This window comes from Juglans microcarpa x Juglans regia, chromosome 7D, assembly GCF_004785595.1.
Source record: "Juglans microcarpa x Juglans regia isolate MS1-56 chromosome 7D, Jm3101_v1.0, whole genome shotgun sequence".
NCBI classification, from domain to species: domain Eukaryota; kingdom Viridiplantae; phylum Streptophyta; class Magnoliopsida; order Fagales; family Juglandaceae; genus Juglans; species Juglans microcarpa x Juglans regia.
The window spans coordinates 10688562-10714480 of record NC_054606.1 but is presented as its reverse complement, the minus strand read 5'-3'; the positions used below and the strand labels follow the sequence as shown (position 1 = coordinate 10714480).

At 31.8% G+C, this 25919-nt stretch overlaps 1 protein-coding gene across 1 annotated transcript; it reads left to right on the top strand.

The window, feature by feature from the left end:
- The first annotated feature begins 22780 nt into the window (after positions 1-22780).
- On the top strand, positions 22781-23425 carry LOC121239802. Its single transcript, XM_041137127.1, has 2 exons — positions 22781-22977; positions 23068-23425. Exons 1-2 carry the CDS (start codon positions 22828-22830, stop codon positions 23245-23247), a joined length of 330 nt encoding a protein of 109 aa, XP_040993061.1. The 5' UTR covers positions 22781-22827; the 3' UTR covers positions 23248-23425.
- Positions 23426-25919: the final 2494 nt, after the last annotated feature.

Genomic DNA, 25919 nt, shown 5'->3' with positions numbered 1-25919 from the left:
TAGCGTTGGTGCTAACCCTCCAACCCCTACCGAAACCGCTACCCCTACCCCTACACTTACCTATACCGAAACTGCTACCACTACCACTACCCCTACCCCCATGGCCCACCAAGTAAGAAATCAGTTTCAATTTTGTGATCTCACTTCACTAAAATAAAGAGTGGTGACCCCAATAACCTACAAGTTAAGTGTAACCATTGTGGTAAAGTGTATGAATGTCACTACATGAGACATAGTACAAAAATCAATACAACATTTTCAGACTTCAAAATAAAAATAATATTTAAATAATTTTTTAATTTTATAATATTGTTATGAGAAATGCTACTTATCATCTCCACACCACAAACATTTATATGATTTATCATTTTTGTCCTATTTAAACACACATATTTGCACATCAATATATGTGTTTAAATATAATGACAAAAATAACAAATCGCATATTGGTGACAAGGGGTGTCAAATCGTGTTAATGAGTCGTGTTCTTGTTGTGTCAAGACATGTATATTATACTATATGGGTTAACCCGAACACGACCTGTTAAACTTATCGTGTCAAAATCTCAAACCCTAACACGACCCATTAATATAACAGGTTGACATGACACGGCCCGTTAGTAAATACTATGAAATAGGTTAACACGACACGACCCGATCTGTTTTAACTCATTTATTTAAATGGGATGAACAGACTTGAAATTAACCCATTTGACCTTATTAAGTTTAGCTTAATTTTATATTAATATTAAAGTCACAATATCTATAAAAATGTAAAACTAACTACTAGTCTAAAATTACAATCAAAATAATAAAAATATCAAAATTAAAATCCCAACAATTTTCCTTTTAAGTATAAAGGTATAATTATAACTTTAACTTTCTTAACAAGTCATAACGGATTGACCCATTATCAACCTGTTAAGGAATCGTGTCTTAACGAGTCAACCCATTTTGACCCGAACCCATTAAGGTTAAACTCAAACCCGCTATTATCATGTCGTGTTCGTGTTGGGTTAACGGGTCGTGTTACATATCACCACCCCTAATTGGTGTATGGTGTAGGTAATGATAAGTAGAATTTTTCTAGTTTTACTCAACTTGTTCTCTCTCCCTTCCCAAAACCCAAAAAAATATATTAACTTAAACTATTTCACTACTATTTACAGAATTATGAGATATTCCAACTATCCAAACTAGCTCTTAGTAGGGGTGTAACTGGTCCGGTTCGATCCAATTTTGGACATATTTTAGAATCAAACCGGTTTATACCAGTTTTGAGATTTGAAGAACCGATACTGCACCAGTTACACCATAATATCGGTACTTTCGATTTTACCGATTTTTGTCTGGTTTCTCCGATATATTATATATATAGTATATATAATAAGCTATATATATTATAATTGTATTATAGGCTATAATGATATATTATAATATATAATATAGTGATATATGATTGTTTATTATAATATCTAGTGATATTGTATTAGTATAACTACTAATACTATAGACTATAGTGATAATATATAGTTATTTATATAGGATTTTAAATTTTAAATTTATTTTAATTAGCAATTTAACATATAATATAAGATTATTTTATATATAATTATATATATTAGATATCAAAATTATATATAATATAAAAAGATATATAAAAAATATTTTATATAATATAAAAAATTAAAAATATATATTTATATGAACCGGTCCAATGTTAGAAAAAAGAAAATCGAAACCGGATTGATTTCGACTGATTTGAAAAAAATGGAACCGATACTGGACCGAACTAATTCAGAACCGGTTCAGTCCGGTTTACCCGTTCATTTGTTTTTTTTCCAAGTAGCATGGTCTTTTTTTAAGTGAAATTTCAGGAAACGTTTATGGCTTTCCTCTCTTCCCCCATAGAAATTGAATTTGAGTGTTCTTAATGATTTGGCATTGCTTGAACATCAAGGCAGCAAAGATTTCCCTTGGCTTCGTGTAGGGACCATTTTTTGTGATTTCCTGCTAATTTCCTTTCACCTACTATAGTCTATTGCATCACTCTACCTCTAATATTTTTTTCTTTTTGTGGTAATGTCTAACTTTTTTTCCTCGTGGCTTTATCTTAATGAAACATTGAAGGTCACTCCTTATAATTAAATTAAGCTCGTTGAATTTGCCCCAACATTGACTGCTTGTGCAACCCCCAAAGTTTCCAATTTGTTTCCCAACTTCCCTAGGCTTCATCTAATATTATCACCCGTCTTGAACTCTACGAGTCTATTGGTGGCAACCATTTTTTAAAAGTCAGTCATGAATTGTGAGTTTCTCTAAACGGTCCTCTCTCCCACCATAGTGCCCATATCCAAGGCAAGGATCCTCCCTCCTAGCCAAATACTTCTCTCTGTAGTTAACCAACACCGTCAGAGTTGGTGCAAAAAGAGTTGCAAAACAAAAAGTGGTGAGAGAAAAGTTTTTTTTCCACGAGTTTTATGAACTTATAATTTCATTTTCCTTAAAACAATATTCATCCCCACCAATAATGATATGCATACTGATTGTAAGCGAATTTACCTCCAAAATACAATGAATCACAAAATAAGTTTGTTTTGTCTAACTGCATTATGCACATACGAAATTAGACCTGAACATCCTCAGATTTTATTATTCAACCAAGAGATTAAAAATATATTCTCTGTAGAATGAACAGACCCTAATAAATTGTCTTGAAGAAATAAAAACTTTTGGAAGAGAGAGAATTTCAAAATTTCCTTCAATTTTTTTTAATTTGTAGGTCAATGATTCTATTTATAGATAACTAAAGGATGTGAATGAAAGGTTATAACTTTTCTTTTCACTAACATCTGTTCCAAACAGATATATTTATTTTGTCTGTTGCAATAGGACACAGTGCTTGGACTTGGTCCAATGGTCACCTTGTATCTCTTCCAACCGGAACCGATACTTCGAGACATAGAAGGAGCGCCATTGGGAATTTAATTTTTCCTATGCATTGCAGCGCCTTGCGCTTTGGTGCAACACTACACGCCATGGTTCACATGAAGCCTATTCTCGTCATGTGGGAGACTCGAACCTTTAACCACTTGTACAATTCAAGTGTTGTATATCGATAGATAGTGGTGATCAATACTACTGAGCCACTTACCAACTAGTGGATCCAAATAATTATAATCATAAGCACAAGTTTATTAATTTTTCTTAGTTTCTCTCCTTCCAAAATAATTCATAACTTTTAAAAATAAATTTCTAAATATTATTAATACTAAATATAATATATTATTTTAAAAATATTTCCAACCATTAGTGTTGGCACACATGGCTACCACGCACTGCAACATTGCCTCTCTCAAACCAACCCCATATCCCTCCATATCCTTTCCTCATGAGCGGCAATCCTATTACATTTTTTTACTTTTATTTTGATGTTTTGCGTGTGTTTGGAGGCTAATTTTATTAGTATCTTCGAGATGTACAACTCTCACATTATTGAAGATAAATATCAAATTAATAATTTGATTTTCATAATATTTAAGATATTTAACTTATCTTATCTCAATGTAATTTTTCTATAAATAGAGATGTATGCCTTTATTCAACAGCACTTCATAATAGCATAGATGTAGTCCTAAAAGTCTCTCTTTCTCTCTCTCTCTCTCTCTCTCTCCTTTTCCATTCTCCATCTCTTTTTCTATTTTATATTTTATTTTCTATCAGTATCATTTAATAATTATAAAAATCAAATCACGATAATATTAATTTGTTTGATATTTTCAACACACGTTATTTTCCATAAGTATGTCGTTACTTTCTTTTGTCTATAAATGTCTTTTGTCTATCTACCCTATCTAAAAATATAAAAAAGTTAGAACTTATGACATTCAATCTCACTTCGAAACATTAGGACTTGTTGCATATTTTCTTAGGAAAAAGCTATTTGAGCCGAGAAAAGTGATCAATTGTATGTTTTTTTTACTCAATGATTAAAAAAGTGATTATCAGTGAATTTGTATTTTTTTATTTTTTAAAAATGTTTAAAGAGGTATAAAAGATTGTGATCAATTTGTAATCTTTGTATTTCTGAAACTTACTTTTTACAATGGAAGAATAATTAAATAAATGGATACAAAGTCTAGGCTATCTATGGTAACTGATCAAGTATGGAAATAAGTTACAAATACAATTTTATGACTAAATTCCTAAAATCAAGATGATGCTAATTTGGGAGTAATTTTCCTATTTTGGGCAATGGTGATTCTGTCAATACTCCCCCTCAAATTGGTGCATTGAGGTCTATAACGCCCAACTTGTGTAGAAAATGATGAAAGAGTTCCTATCCCAATGCTTTAGTGAAACTGTCAGCAATTTGCTCATGTGAGGAGGTGTGAACGGCAGTAAGGAGCTCTGACCGGATTTTATCACGAACAATGTGACAGTCGATCTCAATGTGTTTGGTGCGCTAATGAAATATATGATTGTGAGTGATGTGGAGAGCAGATTGATTGTCACAATATAGGCTGATGGGCTCAAAATGAGGAACACTACGATCAATGAGGAGCTATTTTAACCATGTGAGTTTGCAAGTGGTGACAACTATGGCGCGATATTCTGCTTCAACAAAGGAACAAGCCACTGTTATCTTTTTCTTTTCTTTTTTTCTTTTTTTGCCCCAAGAGATAGGACTTGTGTCAAGCTGAATGAAGTAGTCTGTAGTGGATCGACAAGTGATGGGACAACTGGCCCAATTTGAATCTTTGTCATTACTAGCAACCAAGATGTCATCAACATAAACAAAAACAAGAGTGATGCTAGCCTGGGTGACAAAAGTAAATAAAGAATGATCTGTCTGAGACTGATGAAAACGTGCATCAAGAAGCACATTGGTTAATTTAGAAAAACCAATTTCGGGATGCTTGCTTTAAGCCATAGAGTGATTTTCTAAGCCGACAGACACGAGTCTCCCCCTTAGGGTAGTATCCGGGTGGTGGGGTCATGTAGACTTCTTCATCAAGATCGCCATGCAGAAAAGCATTATTGGCATCGAGTTGATGAATAATCCAATTTTCGGTAGCAGTGACTGCCAATAAGCAGCGGACAATGGTCATTTTGGCAATCGAAGCAAATGTCTCATGATAGTCAAGGCCTTCAACCTAAGTGTAGCCCTTGTCAACTAGCTGAGCTTTGTACCTCTTGCTAGAACTGTCGACCTTGATAGACATGGCTTCACGCCAATGAGAGTGGCGAACAGCAGTGGAATAACAAGAGAGTTCAACAAAAGTGGTGAGGGAAGTTAAAAAGGCAAGATGAGAAGGTGAGAAGCTAGAATAAGAAAGAAAAACAGATAAAGGGTGAGCAGTGCCTGAGGTTGAAGCAGCTGATGAGAATGTAGTGGGCTCCATGTGTATGGTTGGGCAAACATAATCCTGAAGATATACTGGTCGAGTAGTGGGGTGACGAGGACGAAGAGAGAAAGAAGGTGGCTGGGGGTGGGTCGGGAATATTAGTGGAGGTAGGAGAACAAGATGATGGTAATATGGGTTCAAGAACAAGGAGAGAAATGACAGGAAGAGATGTATCTATGGGATCGGAAGTATCATGGAATGAAAATATTTGTTCATGAAAGGTGACATCACGGGAATAGAAGACGACTTGGGTGTCGAGTTTGTAAAGCTTGTATGCCTTATGAGTACCGGGATAGTCAAGAAAGACACATTTAGAGGCACGTGGAGAAAATTTGTTGCGGGAATCATGGAGTGTTCGAGCCTAACAAAGACACCCGAACATGCGTAAGTGAGCATAGTTTGGTGGAGTGTCAAAAAGAAGTTCAAAAAGGGATTTATTTTTTAGAATGTAACTAGGGTGCGATTAATGAGATAAGTAGCGGTGAGAACACAATTACCCCAAAATTTTAGAGGTAAGTGTGGTTGAAATCGGAGGCTATGAGCGACATTCAGGAGGTGCCAATGTTTATGCTCCGCAACACCATTTTGATGTGGGGTTTCAATACAAGTTCGTTCGTGAATGATGCCGTGGTCATGGAGATAATTTTGAAATTTGTGGAAAAGAAATTCTTGTCCATTAGCAGTTCTTATTATTTTAATCATGGTGCTGAACTAATTTTGAATAAGTGCAAAAAAATGCATGAGATGAGTATAAGCTTCAGATTTATGTCACAAGAGATAGATCCAAGTGGTGCAAGAAAAATCATCAACTATTGTAAGAAAGTAATGAGCACCACGAATTGAAGAAATATGATAACCACCCCATATATCACAAAAAATGCGATTGAGCGCAAAACTACTTTTATTAGCATGTGAAAGAAATGGAAGTCTAGTGTGTTTAGAACGAACACAAACATCACAATCAGAAATAATACAAGGATTATTATTAAAAAGACTAGGAATATTTAAGTGGGAAGGGTGACCTAGGTGTTGGTGCCATAAGATCTTATTGGCAGTGATCTGAGTAGAAAGAGCCGTAATGGGTTCAGATCGATACACATAAAATCCATTGCAAAGCTCACCTGCTCCAATCATCCTCGTCGAGTGTGGGTTTTAAAAAAAAATTAGTAGAGGAAAAAGAAACAAGACAAGAATTATTAGTGGTAAGTTGAGGGACAGAAAAGAGATTAAAAATAAACTGAGGGACAAAATAGACATTGTGTAAAATTAGGGATTCAGTCAAGGGACATGTGTCGGCCCCTTCAATTTGGAGAGTTTGACCAGTGGGTAAGCTAACATGCTGCTCATGAGGGGGTGGGGTGAGTTGTGGGAACAAGGTCCAATCATAGCACATGTGATGGCATGTCCCACTATCAACCACCCATACAAAATAGCTAGCAGAAGAAAAAGGTGAAGAAACATTACCCACAAAGTTAGTTGATGGAGCTTTTGGGCTAAGCAAATCTAAGAGTTTTTGGTAGAGATCGGGTGAGAGGCCAGGGACTGGCGACGAGAGGTCAGAGGAGGAAGCTTGATGGGCCATCAGAAGTAACCTAGTGGGGGGTTTGCCAGGAAGAGAGGGCTGTTGCCGGCTACATGGTTTTCGGCTTGCTGGTAGCCGATGATGCACCAACAACAGTTGCTGGAATGTCCATTTTTGCCACGCTTAGTGCATTGGAGAGGGCCTTTCATGGATCTAGTGGACTAGACAACAAGAATAGGGGATTCGATAGTGGTGGCCTGACATGGAGGAGGCGCTGCTACTCTTCTTGAAAAGGAATGGGGGGAAGGGATTCCATAGCTAGGATTTAGATTTTGAGTTGGGTAAAAGAATCGTTGCGGCCAAGCAAAAATTGGTAGACTCTTTCATCTTCGACTTGTTGTTTCAACTGTTTGAGGCCGTTGCTTTTCTGTAAGTGAATGAGTTCATCCCAAAGTTGTTTTATTTGGTTGTAATATTCATGGACATAGTGGGTGTGTTGTTGCAGGGAAGCTAACTCACGTTTGAGTTGATAAATTTGGGCATTGTTGCTATGGCAAAAATGTGACTAAAGATCATGCCACACTTCTCGAGGATCGGTATGAAATTCAAGGGAATTGGCAATGGAGGGACTAATGGAATTAAGAACCCTGGTAAGAACCATATATATTGTTTGGTTGCATTAGGTATAATCTATTGAGGTGGGTTCAGGTGGGGAAAGAGAGCCATCAATAAAATTGAGTTTTTTTTTTTTTTTTTTTTTTTTTTTTTTTTTTTTTTTTTGCGTTAAGGGCACGGGTAATGACTTTTTACCATTTGAAAAAATTGTCCGATGTAAGAAGGTCAGAGACAAGGATAAAACTAGGGGAGTCATAGGGGTGGAGGAGATATGGGGAGGAATAAGGGTTTGAAGAGGAGGCCATTTCGACGCGAGAAAGAGGATTGGTTAGGCTGATACCATGTCAAAATTGTAATCTTTGTATTTCTCAAACTTACTTTTTTATAATGGAAGAATAATGAAATAAATAGATACAAAGTCTAGGCTATCTATGGTAACTAATCAAGTATGGAAATAAGTTATAAATATAATTTTATGACTAATTTCCTAAAATCAAGATGATGCTAATTTGGTAGTGATTTTCTTGATTTTGTGCAATTGTGATTTTTTTTATTTTCAACAATGGTGATTCTGTCAATAACACTGTCAATAAAAAAAAAGTGCATTTGCAACTATCGATACTTTTTATCGGTACAGGTAGCCAGACTCATTTTCTTATTAAGGAATCATTGCATATATTTTTTTTCTCAAGTAATGATTTTTAATTTTTCGAAAAAAGTCATTATGCATAAGAGATGAGACATTGGGAGAGGAACAGCCTGTGTGGCCCTGCAAGAGAGGGAGAGAGCCAATTTGTTTCTTGTAAAATGATTAAAAAAGAAGTTATCTGAATTGGGTCGATAAAGAATCCCACTGAGACTAGTTGCTTTTTGCTGCATCCAATAATTCAGTAATAGCTCATCTGCCTTTCTTAATTAGATTCATCAAGAACACAGGTAGGTCGAATGAGCTTTGGGTTTCATGTAAGTATCATCATTTTGGAGCACTGAGCACTAGGATCATGTAGACATGAACACTCTCTCTTTCCATATGCATGTGGAGCAATTCCCTATTGGATGAAACTAATTACAAGAAAGCAATTAAAGGCATTTTCTTTTTTCAAAATTTTTCAGAAATCCCTAATTTTCCTTGTGATAGTTATGGTTGAAAATGAGAAAGTTATTGAAGGAGCCATTTAATTTTCATTTTCTTTTCCTCCAATTGTAGGTGTTCTATGATTAGGCCCATCTTTAAGAATGTATTATGAGTTTAAGCCCATGGGCAATGTTCTCTCCAATGGATAGTCCATTCCGTATATATCATCTGCCCCAAATGGTTATTAACGAGAACGTCAAAAATGTTTCACAAGGAAATATATACTCGGAAGAAAAAATCTATTCATTATCTATCTTTTTATCATATTCTCATTATCTCATGATATGGTATTAGATAATAGGTTTACAAGTGAAATATAATATATAGTTTTCAATCATTTAAAGTCACATCATGAGATGATGAGAGGATAATAAGAATTAGGATGATGAGTAGAATTACTCGTTTATATAAGAAAAAATTGATTTATCACCATCCTCTCAATCTCTTTTAATGTATCATTAAATTATAGATCTATAAGTAAAATATAATAAATAGTTTTTAATCATTTAATACTACATCATGAGATAATAAAATGATAATGGTAAAATAGATAATGAGTAGCATTACTCATTTATATAATTATGCTTAAATATGATGGGTATTTTTATAAAATAACTCGTAAAAGTAACATCATTTTACATAAATACCCTAATTTAAAAACATGATTGTAAGAAAATTACAAAAAAATCCTCATTTTACATAAAAGTTGTGCATGTATATTACTTTTTAATAAGCAGGTAAATGTGGTAGTGAAAAGAAAAATAGTTGTAAAACTTGCAACTATATTATATGAGTAGGGGCGGGAAAAATAAAATATATAGGTACGGAATAAGGTATTAATGTATTGGCGAAGAAAGGTTGAAGAGTCAAATTAGAAATGTTTTAGATTTCGAATTCGGAACTTAAAAAGTGTTTTGAATGTTTTTTTTTTTACTTAATAATTAAGCAAGTGTTTTTTAATAATATTGTGAATTTTTTATTTTTTTTAAAATATTTATAATGATTAAAAAAATATATAAAATAAAAAAATAAAATCAACTATTCAGTGAACTGCTTCGGGCTACTTTTTCGGTAGCCCTAGCAGAACTCAGAGTCAAATACCATATATATAGAGAGAGAGATCATACGAGAGTCTGAAATAAAGTAAAAATAAACAAGTGTATCCTATAACTACAGTTGATTACAAAATATTATATTCGGCTAATTATGAACGACAAGATTGATTTAAAAAATAGAAATATTTTAGTTATAAATAAATTTTATAAAAATAAATTTATAAACTAATGTGACTTGATGCAGTAAGTCTGATTATAATATTACTTTAAAGTAAAGTAAATCTAATAAATTACGTAAAATTATGTTAGTTTGTGAATTTAATTTTGTTTAATCTTTTTTTTATCTGTAACAATTCTCTTTAAAAAAAATATGAAAAAGTAACATAACACAATTTTGATTTACCAAAAAATGTTAAAAAGAAAATATACAAGCTTAACTATTAGATTTTAACAAGTACTTTGCGTTATAACTTTTTAACTCAAGGCACAACGTGTCGATTTTAATAATTTGAGATGAATATAGTAAAAATATGAAAAAAAAAAAAAAAAACCCATAAAAAGAGTCAAAGACTATCATTTTTGGTAATTACTTCCCCATACTACCAAAAATTGAAATCTAACCATCCATTTGAAAAAGAAAATAAGATAAATATCTTTTATGAAAAAAAAAACTTCAAAATATTTATAAAAAAGAAAAAAATTAAAAAAATCAAATTGAAAGCATAAAAGCTGAAACCTAACTTTTTTCAAAAACATTAAAAAATGCATGAATAATATTTTCAACAGTAATCTAAAATTAAAAAAAATGAAGTAAATATTATTTTAAATTAAAATTTCTTAAAATCATAATTTTATAATATAATATTCTAAAGAAATTAATTTTAAAAACTTCTTTTTAACTTAAAAGGGGTTTTTTTAATTATTGAGAATCTTTTTGTACAACTGCAATTTTTTAAGAGTGAACAGGGTATTGAAACAATTCTCAGCAGCGCCTGCAATGCTTCCACAACCACCTGTGATCAAAGAAACAATTTTGGGTGATCCCAACGAGGATGTCTCGTATGGTTTAAGTCAGAGAGAAAATGTAATATCTTAATCAATCTAATAATCTCATGGTACTTGGGTATAAGGTTCGCGATATCTTACGTAACGAAGTCTTCCTCACGAATCAGATATTGGAAATAATAGGCCTGAGCACCATTTCGGAGTTGGAGCGCTCTACCTCCGACTCCGACTCACATAAACTCCACTTCAATTTCGACTTGTCAGAGTAGAGTCAGAGCGGAGTTAGAGTTGGGTTTTTTATTGGATTTTTTTTCTTAATTTATTTAAAATTTCAATTTGACAATTTTAAACTCTTACTAATCAGATTTGGACTTTTATATTTCAGTTTTTTTTTGTAAATATTATTTGAATTTTCAAATTTATTAAAACATAACCAAAATTGTAAAACTAAATAATAACCAAAATTACATTAAAAATACATTACCAAAATTATGATGATAGACAACAAATATCCTTTAAAAATGCATAACCAAAATTACAAAGCTAAATCATTTAATAGAATCACTACAAGTTAAAAAAACATAACCAAAATTACAAAACTAAATCATTCACTCACTACAAATTAAAAACACAACCAAATCTAGAACTAATTTACTATAACAAGAAGTTACAAACTTACAATCTAAAACTAAAACCTTACAAGCCATCAAACATTGTCAGTTGTTCCCAACTACAACCAACAACACAATTTAAATCCCATGTCTCATTCGAGCAACAAACAAAACCAAACAAAGCCAACAATATTTGTCATCTACCATCCATCATCTACCATCCATTCTACTCATCCATCAACAAGAAGTTCTAATTCCAACAACAACAAAAATAACAAAAAATAATAAATAACTTGTTCCCATTTTAACAAAAGAACTAATAAAGTGAGTGTCATTCACTGTGCCTGAAGAAAAAAGAACAAAATTAGTGAGGAATTAAGATTGAAATAATAAAAAAAAAATGGGGAATATCATAAGCATAGGTTATGCTTAATACCTAAATACATGGCGTTAATAGCATGTTTGTGGCCCAGCAAAAATAAAAAAATAAAGATTGGAAAAAAAATGGGGAATAGCAGGAGTAAGTAAACATCACTTACGAATTGAACCGTTTAGTATATATGGTAGGATGATGATGACTATAATAATCATTCAACGTGCACACTAGGACCTAGGTTATAATGTCTCAAGTGTATAATAATATGTATATCAATGTACAACGAGTGTATAATAATCGTTCAGTATGCACACTAGGTTAACTAATTGATTGGTGATCTGCACTTGAGACATTGATAAGTGGTCAACAAAAATCAAAATATAGAAGCATCTACAAATTACTTTACAAATATACAAGCAAAAACGCATCTACATGCAGACACACACACACACTGATAAATATTATCAAATAATTCATTATACCAAAACGTATGGAAGAAATAAACAATAATACAAGCAAGCATCCACACTCAACTAGAGATAAGATCCAAACCTCCACAATCAACCAGAGATAATGGAAGAGGCACTTACAGTTACTGACTTCAATAAGCAATGTCATTGTGGTTGAGGAGGTGACTGAGTCAGAGAGTAGGCGTGAGAGTGAGTAAGTGATTGAGGTCGAGAGTGAGAGTGAGAGAGTGGGCAACGACATCTGGACTTTGCACTGCGGGGAAAGAGGTCGAGAGGTGAGAGACGACTGGAGGCTAGGATTTTTTGAAGGAAAATTATGAGGGTGAGGGTGAGGTCGCACGGGAGGGGGGAATAGATCAGATGACTTCGAACAAAACGGCATGGTTTCATTAACAAAACGGCGCCGGTTTGCTGGGGCATAAGTTCCACAATTAACATTGGCTTGAGCAGGGTGTTCAAGTGACGATCGAGCGAACTCACTGTTTCTCGATTTTTCAGCTCTAAAATTAGTTTCCACTCTAACAATTGATAATTATGCATACTAAAAAGTAAAGTCTAAGTTAGTAAGTAGTAACTATCAACATTATAAATATAATTATAATAAAATATTTGTTCACACTCAATTTAATTAATTGTGTTGGGTAGAGCTACTGCTTTTTCAAAGTCAATATAATATTTTATACTAATTTCTAACTTATAAGTTATTCCTATAGTATTTAAAATGTTATTTAATTAGTTAATATTAATTAGAATATTAATTATTACGTTAATTATAATGATAAGTTAATTATAATATAATTATTATTAGTGTTAATATTTAATATTAATTTAATATTTAATAAATGTGATAAATATTAAATTAATTTAATTAGAATATAATTATTATTAACATTTAATTGGTATAACTACAAAATGTAATAAAAATAAATTAAATAAAAAATTATTAAATTAATAATATTTTATTATTATATAGAGAGTAGATGGATAATCCAATGTGAGAATTGAATTTAAATGAAATAGGCAAATACAAATTTATGTGATATTAGTTGAAGATCCATTTGGCCAAGCCAATGAAGATGATCTTAGAGGCCTTTGTTTGCCTGTACACTAATACCTAAGAGATGGTACTTTTCAAAACTAATCTAAAAGATTATTATAAGAAACTGAATGGTAATATTAAGATCTTGTTTAGATAGTGAGTTGACATGAAAGTTAAAAGTTGAATAAAATATTATTACAGTATTATTTTTTAATATTATTATATATTGTTTTGGGATTTGAAAAAATTGAATTATTTATTATATTTTGTGTGGAAATTTAAAAAACTTATAATAATGAGATGAGATGAAACACGTCTTATATTCAAATACAAACTAGCCCCAGTTTGGATTGGAAACTCATCTCATCTCATCATTATAACTTTTTCAAATTTTCACACAAAATATAATAAACAATTTAATTTTTTCAAATTCTAAAATAATAATAATATTCTAAATAATATTCTATAATATTTTATTCAATTTATCTAAAATTATCTCAACTCATCTCTAAATCTAAACTGATCTAGATATGCATGCTTGGAATAAAGAAGTCAACAATGGGTTGGCATCAATCAATTAAAAAAGGAAAAACAAAATTCATAACGGTGATATTGGTCGATTGGTTGTGGTCCTCGTGCAGCTACAGTAAGTCAGTTAGGTTTTGGTGGCAAAGTATGATTGTTAACATAATAATTTGTAATGATCTTTGCCAATTGAAAATTAGAGTGTCTAACCAACCTTTTTCTTTTCGAAAGAAAATAATCTAATGTTATTGATTAACCCTCATTTATAGTAATAGGAATGGCTCAATACAAATTAAGGTCTAAGGCGAAATTTAAGTAACCCATTCATAAAAATATAAATTATTATATGGAATAATTTTCAAAATTCTCAATAAAATAAGATTTTATTTAAAACCTTTAAATTATTTTTTTTTTGAATTTATATTTAATACATCAACATAAAATGAAGCCTCAATACAAATTTTATACCTCAATTTAATAAGATCTTAAAAAATTATTTAAAATATAAAAAATTCATTGTATTAAATATTAGATTTAGTATTATGAGGCATTGCACATTAAAAAATATAAAAATTATTTAAAATTTAATTTAATAAAATAGTTTTTGAAAACAAGTTACAAATGAGAACGGAAGAAAAAAGAAAATTAATAACATAAGGTGGGAGTTCCTGCACAATCTAAACAAAAAAGAAGAAGATATTAATCATGTATTTAGATAAGAAAAATTCTATACATTATATTATCATCTCACTTTTATCTTATTAAATATGATGTGACATATTGTTGAGATCATCTATCAACAATATAAATTTCAACAATTGCTGGAAACTGGAGATCATCTATCAACCACCACCAATATATTTTATTGCGTGTGATGATTAGGAGGAATCATTGTTGAGCCAAACAGAACAAAAAAAAAAAAAAAAAAACACATTTATTTAATACCCCTTTAACTAAAAATATTTTATATCCCTACCTGATCAAGTACTTTTATTCAGGATCATACACATCAATAAAGTTACAAATGTTTGGATATTCTTTCAATTCTCTCTTTCTATAACAATTTCTCCTCCTCTTCAAAACAAAAAGTAATCCTATTTATTCGCAAGAGATGAAAAATCTTAGTGAAATGGTTAAAAATCTTAGTGAAATGGTTTGGATATTGAAGATGTTTTGACACTTGAGTACAAATTTATTGCATCTTGACCACACGCACCACCCCCATGATAATTCTCATGAATTGCTGATCGATAAGAAAATACCATAATCCCAACCATTAGACTAATGTGTGGAGCTCACTCATCGTTTTAAAAATCTTGCCTTCAATGTCTACTTGCAAAGTACTAACAATTTCTTTAGTCTCATACCTTTAAAACATGGGTAGTGCTAGTGTGCCGTCTAATTTTGACCGCGAGCGTGCCCACTAGTACAAATTTCACTTTTTATTTTTTTTATTTTTTACATTTTTTTAATATATTTAAATATTTTTAAAAAATAAAAAAAAAATACATCAATACACTAATAATCACTTCCTTAATCAGTAAAATGAGCGGCATACTAGTAGCTAGCATTATTCTTAAAACATATTCCGCCACACTCTCATCTTACTCACATATGCCACAAGCGTGCGCATGCATCTCTTGGTTGTCCGGTATAAGGACTAATCAATCTCAATTTATCAAGTTATAATCTTTATACTTTAATCAACAAGGATATAAAAGAAGTTGAAGAGGAGTATCTAAGGATTGAATCAAAAGATTTGATTGCATTGTCCCTTTGCTAGTTGCAGTCTTCGATCCTTTTATAACAAACTGTCTTTTTTCTAATAATCATGATCTTAGATTTGTCAAGGACATGGGTTTAGATTTTTGATCCACTATATTTTATCTCTATTTTTCTTTCAAGCATTGCATCCAAGTGTAATAATATGTTTGTTTGGATTAACACACCAAGACATTTGTTTCTTCTCATTTTTGCATCCTTTCAGAGTATTGATACAAACACAACACATTTTCACAACACATTTCACAACAATATTATAATATAAGCGTATTTTTGTAAAGTAATGTTACTTTTATAAAGTATTTTACAAAATTACCTTCATTTAACACATTGTTGTGAAAAGTGCTGTGGAAAATATTGTATATAAATCATTTTCTTTTCAATTTTAATTATTTTTTATAGTAAATATCATGAGTTGATAATCAATTAAATCCAACGATTAAATATTATATCTAAAAAAATTAAAAATTTCAAAAATACAAGAATTAATTGAGACAATAATTTATGTTAACTACCATGCATGCATGCATATTGGAACAGTACCACCCAATTACAAACAAACTAGCGCCCCACTTCTTTAATTTCTTGTGACAGAATCCATAGGATCAAGTTTCTTTAAAGAAAGAAACTAGCATTGTTATAACATGATCAGGTTTAGGAGGAACTGCACTACTACATTTAATATCTTTTAAGAGGTAAAAAATTAACTATCTAATTAAAAAAAAAAAAAACAGCTTTTAACAAAAATAGTTTTCTGCTTTTTTATGTAGCTGTAAGTGTTTGATGACACAACTGACCAGGAACATGGAATATGGAATAGTTTCTTAATTTTATAAAAATTTACTACAAAAAAATTCTTTATTTGTTATCAGTTATTTCATGTCAAAATGAGTCTATTTTCTTCGCAAATAACTCGTTACAAATATTCATTTTTCTTATAATGAGTTCATTTATTTGTATATATTATCGTTATTAACACACCAGAAACAGTACCATGCATGAGCTATTATAATTTTAAAAACAGCCAAAATATCAACACTTTTTTATAATGCTAACTAAAGATATTTTGAAATTAGTGCATGCGTAAATTCATTGCGGTAAAAATGGTTTAAAAACTTAGTGCACATAACTATATCTAGTACTACCGCGTACAATTATTGGTTAAATAATTAAGTTTCTTATTATTATTTTTTTATCAGTCTAACTGCAACAATACATGCATAGATCCAATCTGTTTATAATTTTCATGGTTATTAATTTCGTGAAAATGGGGTGAAAAGAGTCTCGATGGCAAATGCGTTTGGACAGATACTTTTTAAATTTCCAAATTAATTGACTTGGTCTATTCTTTTTTTTTTTTTTCTGTTAATTTGGTCTTTTCAATACGAGCATAATCATTTTATTTTTGAAGCTTTCCACTTAATTATGTAGTCCATATATCTTTGGAGGCGCGTCTCCTAGAATTTATTCCTGGACTTTTTTGTCAATTAAATTTTGAACTTTTTATTGATCACTTGAAAAAGAGTTCCCATGCAAGACTAAAGTCAAAATTAGGCTTGTAAATGAACCAATCTATTCGATAGTCCGCTTAGTATTTGTCCGGTTAAATTCAAATCGAACTCGACTCATAAAAAATAAAAAAAAAATAAAAAAAAAAGAGAAGAAGAAGAAGAAGAAGAACTCGATCATGAAAGTAGATACTTACTCAATTAATAAATGACATATACCCAACTAAACTCGACTCGACTCGACTAAGGCTTATTAAGGCCCGAATCGACTTATTTGCTCAACTCGACTAAAATTTATTCATATATCGATAAATATATACATACACCTATATATATACATATATATGTATTCGCTAATAATATAAGCATAGCACTTTTATAATTAAATATATAATATATTACTTATGCCTATATAAGCTATATTTTATAATTTGTACAATAATTAGTCGATAAGATTTAATAATTTTATCTGCTAGTTTGTGGAAACTATAAATAAAATAGATATATGCTATCATATTATGTATATGTATTAATAACTTATGTAGACATATAATATATTTTTATTATAGATAAATATCAACTAACTCCATATTAATTATTTATAAATTTTTAAAATCTTATAATTCAATAGAGATTCTACTTGTTAGTTATACAAATTCAATATTAAATTTTTTATTTATTTAATTTCTTAATTATTAAATTTTATTCACAAAATAAATAAATAAATAAACAACTCTAGCCGAAGTCGACTGGCTGAACTACAGCCATAGTTAGAACGAAACGATCACGAGCTCTTTAATTTAATGTCTTAAAAAGATCTTCGGACCCATTAATTGGAAGGCTAAATTACTCTCAAGCATGTCTACTCCAATTCAACGAAAAGCAAATAAAGAATTAGATGATACACACAGAGCTAGACAAATGATGTTAGGTCGACGTTAATGTTTCATACCAGCAGACAGATGGTTTCATTTCTCCGCATGCCAACATGAGCGTTCGTTAACCAGCCAGAAATAAATTAATAAATAAATAAATTCGTTTGGCAATGTCAATCTAGGTCCGTAAAAATAAATCGAAAATCAGAAAATCGGTCCGAACTGACTCGGACCGGTTGGTTCAGTCTGATTTTGGATCGGTTCCTCTTTTTAAAAAGTAGTCATAATCTAGTCTCGATTTTATATTTTATAGGACCGGACAGGACCGGCTCACATATTTATATATTTTTAATATTATATATAATATTTTTAATCATATATGAAATAATGTTATATTATAGTTTATAATATAAATTTTAATCTTAAACATGAACATTTATTTGATCATATGTTTTAAATAAAAAATATATATTAATTAAATTTTATGGCTTAATAAATTTTCAACATATTTTTTTTATAAATATATTAATAATATTAATATACATTAGTATATTAATTACTATATTATCACTAACATATAGTAATAGTTCTATACCAATAGTATTACTATATACTAATAGTATTAGTATATTACTAATATTTATATATATAAGTATAAGAGATTAGAGATTTATTATATATTAAAAATTGGATCGAACCGGACCGAAATAGATAAAATCGGAAGTACTGATTTAGGAGGATAACCGGTGCAACATCGGTTATTGAAAATGCAAAATCGGTATATACCGATTCGAACTCAAAATTTGTCCAAAATCGGATCAAATAAGACCAGTTACACCCTTAATCCAGTCCATCATTATTCCAAACTGATAAACAAAACAAACTCTGTATTTAATGATAGTACACAACATAAATCATTTAAGACGAGTAATGTTAGCTAGGTACAGTTTTTATTTTTATTTTTTTAAAATAATTAAAAAAAATATCTCATCTTTATTTTTGGAGACCTTACATAAAGTGGGGGCTTAGGCAATGGCGTAAATGGCCTTGCCATTGAGCCGCCCTGTATAGTAGGTGAAAATCTTATACCAAGAGAAGCAAGAGAGTATAGAAATTCCAAAACTAAGCTCCAATAAAAACTATAATTCTTAATAAAAACAAGTTACAAATGAGAATGAAAGAAAAAAGAAAATTAATAACGTAAGGTGAGAGTTCCTGCACAACCTAAAAAAAAATAAGAAGATATTAATCATGTATTTAGGGAAAAAAAATTCTATACATTATATTATCATCTCATTTTCATTTTATTAAATATGATTTGACACATTGTTAAGATCATCTATCAACTAGACAAATTTCAACAATTGCTGGAAACTCGAGATCATCTATCAACCACCACCGATATATTTTATTGCGTGTGATGATTAGGAGGAATCATTATTGAGCCAAACATAACAAAAAAAAAAAACATTTATTTAATACCCCTTTAACTAAAAATATTTTATATCCCTATCTGATCAAGTACTTTTATTCAGGATTATACACATCAATAAAGTTATAAATGTTTGGATATTCTTTCAATTCTCTCTTTCTATAACAATTTCTCCTCCTCTTCAAAACAAAAAGTAATCCTATTTATTCGCAAGAGATGAAAAATCTTAGTGAAATGGTTAAAAATCTTAGTGAAATGGTTTGGATATTGAAGATGTTTTGACACTTGAGTACAAATTTATTGCATCTTGACCACACGCACCACCCCCATGATAATTCTCATGAATTGCTGATCGATAAGAAAATACCATAATCCCAACCATTAAACCAATGTGTGGAGCTCACAGCTCATCGTTTTAAAAATCTTGCCTTCAATGTCTACTTGCAAAGTACTAACAATTTCTTTAGTCTCATACCTTTAAAACATGGGTAGTGCTAGTGTGCTGTCCAACTTTGACCGCGAGCGTGCCCACTAATACAAATTTCACATTTTATTTTTTTATTTTTTACATTTTTTTAACATATTTAAATATTTTTAAAAAATAAAAAAATACATCAATATACTAATAATCACTTCCTTAATCAGTAAAATGAGCGGTATACTAGTAGCTAGCATTATTCTTAAAACATATTCCGCCACACTGTCATCTTACTCACATATGCCACAAGCGTGCGCATGCATCTCTTGGTTGTCCGGTATAAGGACCAATCAATCTCAATTTATCAAGTTATAATCTTTATACTTTAATCAACAAGGATATAAAAGAAGTTGAAGAGGGAGTATCTAGGGATTGAATCAAAAGATTTGATTGCATTGTCCCTTTGCTAGTTGCAGTCTTCGATCCTTTTATAACAAACTGTCTTTTTTTTAATAATCACGATCTTAGATTTGTCAAGGACATGGGTTTAGATTTTTGATCCACTATATTTTATCTCTATTTTTCTTTCAAGCATTGCATCCAAGTGTAATAATATGTTTGTTTGGATTAACGCACCAAGACATTTGTTTTTTTCTCATTTTTGCATCCTTTCAGAGTATTGATACAAACACAACATATTTTCACAACACATTTTACAACAATTTTATAAGATAAACGTATTTTTGTAGAGTAATGTTACTTTTATAAAATGTTTTACAAAATTATCCTCATTTAACACATTGTTGTGAAATGTGCTGTGAAAAATGTTGTGTATAAATCATTTTCCTTTCAATTTTAATTATTTTTTATAGTAAACATCATGAGTTGATAATCAATTAAATCCAACGATTAAATATCATATCTAAAAAAATTAAAAATTTCAAAAATACAAGAATTAATTGAGACAATAATTTATGTTAACTACCATGCAAGCATGTATATTGGAACAGTACACAATTACAAACAAACTAGCGCCCCACTTCTTTAATTTCTTGTGACCGAATCCATAGGATCAAGTTTCTTTAAAGAAAGAAGCTAGCATTGTTATAACATGATCAGGTGTAGGAGGAACTGGACTACTACATTTAATATCTTTTAAGAGGTCAAAAATTAACTATCTAATTAAAAATAAAAATAAAAAGCAGCTTATAACAAAAATAGTTTTCTACTTTTTTATGTAGCTGTTTGATGACACAACTGACCAGGAACATGGAACATGGAATAGTTTCTTAATTTTATAAAAATTCACTACAAAAAAACTGTTTATTTCTTATCAGTTATTTCTTGTCAAAATGAGTCTATTCTCATCTCAAATAACTCATTATAAATATTCATTTTTCTTATAGTGAGTTCGTTTATTTGTATATATGTCCGTTATTAACACACCGGACACAGTACCATGCATGAGCTATATGCTACTTATAAGTATGTATATAAATATAACGCTTGTTATTATTAGACCCATTATAATTTTAAAAGCGGCCAAAATATCAACACTTTTTTATAACAAAAATGCTACTTGCAACCGGTTAGAGGCACCCTCGCAGCATCGTGTCCGACGTGGAATTCATTATTGGAACGTCGTCGTTCGCAGCTTGCTTGAAGGCTGAATGCTCAAACAGAAATCTAATGCTATACGTCGTCGTTTGGAGCTCCTTTCCCTCGAAGACAGAAGGGGTCGATTGGCCCCTTTCCATTTCCCCCATTCCCATCGAAGATTTCCTTCGCTCTATCTTCTTCTTTCTGTTCTATATCCTCGAATCCCCATCTTCCTCCACAAAGCCCCATCGTCCTCCACAAAGCCGCCCCAGAGCTTCAGATCACTCTTCGTCTTCTCCACGAAGCCACAGAGCCCCCTTCGTGTTCTCCACAAACCCTCCTACCCACGGACCCAAGAACACCCGAAGTCACTGTGTTCGTCTTCTCTTCGTCTTCTCCACGAAGCCACATTCCCCTTCGTCTTCCACAAGAACCCATCGAAGCCCCTTCTTTCTTCTTCTGCACCCAGATATGAAATCCCCTTCCCACAAACTCAAATCTGAAATCCCCTTCCCACAAAACCCCGAAACCCTAACCCTAACCCTAAATTTTTTTGGTTATCAAGCCCCGAAACCCTAACCCACGCTAACCCTAACCCTACACCCTAGCCCTAAATTTATTTGGTTATCAAGCCCCGAAACCCTAGCCCTAAATTTGGTTGGGTTATCAAGAACCCTAACCCCAACCCCAAAATATTTTCTGTAATCATCGATTGCTGGCTCGAGTTTCAACGTTTCCTCACTGCAAAAATCTCGTTTGTTTTCTCCTTGTCTATGCTTTGGTTTTAATTATCATACATTGTACATTTAGTCATGTAATTATTCAAATCACATACCATATCTGCCTTGTTAAGTTGCCAATTTATAAATTCCATGTTTGTATGAGAGTAGTAGCATCTATATGGAATGCATAAAACCGCACCTTTAGTGAGATGTTTGAGCAAATTGTATTGAACTGTAAAGCCCTAAAATGTTTGTGTAATTCTTGCTTTAATTCTCATTGTCTGTGCTTTGGTTTTACTTTCCAAATGTTTGTATGGAAAGTAGTAGCATCTATATGGAATGCATTAAACCGCACCTTTAGTCACCTTTTCCCATTATAGCATTTCTTGTAATTTTCAACTGTTGATCTTCTTGATGAACTTCTACATTTTTCACATAATCTTGAAAAGAAACTTTGAATATCTGAATTTTTGGGGATCCCAACCAAGTAGACAGATTTTTGTATCTACTACATTAATATTGTTTATGCTATCCTATCCACATTTTTATTTATGCTTGAGTACAAAAACAGTAGTGAACAGTTAGCATCAATTTCAATGATATAGTGTTGTACTTATTTTGTTAACACCAATTATCATAAAAATCTTAATAATTTTTTGTTTCCTACAAAAGCTGCTTTGTATGTTCCCTCTCTCCAATTTGACCTGATTGTTATTTTGCTACATGTTAGGATGTCATCTTCAATATCTTCTTCATCCTTTGCTAAACGTGTATTGGGTATATCATTTTGTTTTTGTGAGGAGCCAGCCACACTGAGACTTTCAACTACTGCAAAGAATCCAGGACGACCCTTCTTAGGGTGTCCAAAGTACAATACTAAGGTAATTCATTTCTACATAACAAATTTGCAGTTCAAGTAATGAATAATATTAAAACATCTAACATTTGTTATATATGTTTAAAATCATCAGGGATTACCATATTGCAGATTTTTCAAATGGGCAGATGGTAGTGAGGAGAATGAGCTCCAACTTCGAGGAAGAACCAATGACTTGCTAAGGAAGGACAAAGAGCTCGATCAGATACTCGATGATGTCTACAAGAGGGAGATTGAGGTTATGAAGAAGGAGTTGGTGCGTCGGGAACAATAAGCTGAAATAAGGCGTTCACGCCAACTACTTCGGTTGTATTGGGCATTTGCCTTTCTAGTTGCATGTTGGTTGTTGCTTGGTAGTATTGGAGTTTTGGTTTTGTATTGGACTATGTAGTTGATATAGTTGATGTATGGATATTGAGCAGATTGTAAAACTGCCAGAATGTACAGTTTGTAAAACTGTAAAACAGTGATGTCATGTATAAGCAGTTTGTAAACAATATGGTTAGGTGAATGTATGAGCAGTTTATATGGATATTGAGCAGTTTTAGAAACTGCTATGTACAGTGTGTATGGATTTTGTAAGTAAAGCAGTTTGTTGCAGTTTTGTATGGATATTGAGTAGGCAGTTGCAGTTTTGTAACGGATTTTGAGCAGTTTTTAAAACTGCTAATGCACAGTTTATATGGATATTGAGCAGTTTTTAAAACTACTATGTACAGTGTTTATGGATTTTGTAAGTAAAGCAGTTTGTTACAGTTTTGTATGGATGTTGAACAGGCAGTTGCAGTTTTGTAATGGATTTTGAGCAGTTTTTAAAATTGTTAATGCACAGTTTGTATACAGTTTGTATGGATGCAGTTTGTAAAGCATTTTCTAAGATGCTTGCAAAGTTTATGTCACTTTGAGCATTGAGCATTTTTGTAAAAAATAATGACACAAAATGCCAAACACAAAACTTTATTACACAAAATAGCAAGAATTACACAGACCACATAACATTCTCAAATTGAGCACAGAAGTACTGAAACTTCATGAACCACATCGCCAAGCCAATATTACTTTTTACAAACTTTTGCCAGCACTAAACCTGCCACTTGATTGCCAATACATACATACCAACAAATGTCCCAATACACAAAAATATTAACAAATGGCTTCCCAATTAACAAAATAGCAAAAATTGGATCCATATACACAACTACCAACAAGTCTTCTAAGCCCTGCAAAACATACAACATAAATCACTTCAGTTTCCAAAATGACAACTAAAAATATCAATTGTAACAACATTAAATGTCAGTATTATTAATAACGTACTCAATGAATCAAATCATTGCGGCGGTTGTGATTCACTCAACCCAAGAATGCCGGGTTGGGATCCATCTAACTCAAATTGCATCTGTAAATGATAAACACCTACTTAGTTTGCTTTGAACTAATACTATTAAAATATCAACAATACAAGAGATCCACTTACACTTTCTTGACTACCAATCACCATTTCTCGGGCCTAGACTTGTTCAACATTAGGAGTATCCATCTCCGAATGGCCAAATAATTTCCTGCAAGTGTCCACGACTATTGGTTCTCCTCCATCTCGCTAATGAACAATACACAAATAATGTTTAGCATTTTTGTCATATTTACACAAATAATCCGTTAATATTTAAAATATGCACCTGTTTGCGTTTCCCCTTCACTGCTGCTCTCTTCGTCTTTGCTTAACTTTCCGCATGTCTTTCTCCATCCTCGATGCTCTCCTTAGAGATGGAGGTCTGCCTTTCCCTCTTACAACGTTCGGGCTGAGTACTTGCTTTGAACTACCAGCTGTAGTTGTATCATTTGCCGCACAACTAACATTCGCCCGAGTTATGGGACTCGATGGGGGTTCTTGATTGGCACGATATAAGTCAATCATTGCATTCAATTTTCTAGTTGCATCCTCAGTATGCTGTAATGAACCCGCAGCATGAGTAATCATCTGATAACAGATATTCAACAGACTTGCATATCTATTAGCATCTGCCTGTTGATCCCCTGCGTCATAGCTGCTATGGATTAATGTGTACATCTTTTTGATGTACTTCCTCCATCGATCTAAAATGTATGTTTCTGGCACAGACTTAATCCCGCTACATTTGAATACTGTCAAAATATGCCTACACAATATCCCCCTCATCTGAAACAACCCACACGAACACTTTGCAGTTGTATCTTCTTCACTAAAGTCCACATAGTGTGTAACCGGCTTAGTGAACTCTTCCACTAGAACTTCATCCTCTACATGATAGGTCTTTAATGTATCATCATGCTTAAGTAACTTTGGATCCATATTAATAATGCCGGTAATTTGTTGTTGAACTTCCCTGAATTTAGCATTCGTGTATAAATCTTGAAATCTCTTTTCAATTGACGATCTAGATATACAGAGAATTGAGACACTAAATGATTGGAAGTTCGCGGCAGTTTCATTCTCAATTTTTTTTTCAATACGTTGTCAAATTGGTCGACAAATTCTTTCAAATTTGTCTTAGCATGAACGTAACCATCAAAAAATGTATTCATGCTCTCACTCCGCTGCGTAGTACTCATTCCAGACCAAAATACGTCACTAAAAAATGCCAGTACCCAATGCTCACACTTATCATATAAACTTTGTAGCCAGACATTTTCATGCAAGTTGTACGTGGTGATTAGCTACTCCCAACAGTTTTCAAACTCTTCAACACTTTGAGTGTTATACACACATTTCATTAAAGCAGTTTTCATGCCACTTTTATATGAACTATGGGAGCCCAGCTTTTAGGGAACTTTCTTCAGTATATGCCACAAACAAAATCGATGTCGACTTTCTGGGAATACAATGGCAATCGCATTTTTCATTGCTCTGTCCTGATCTGTGATTATGGCTCTCGGAGCTATACTGTCCATACATTTCAACTATGT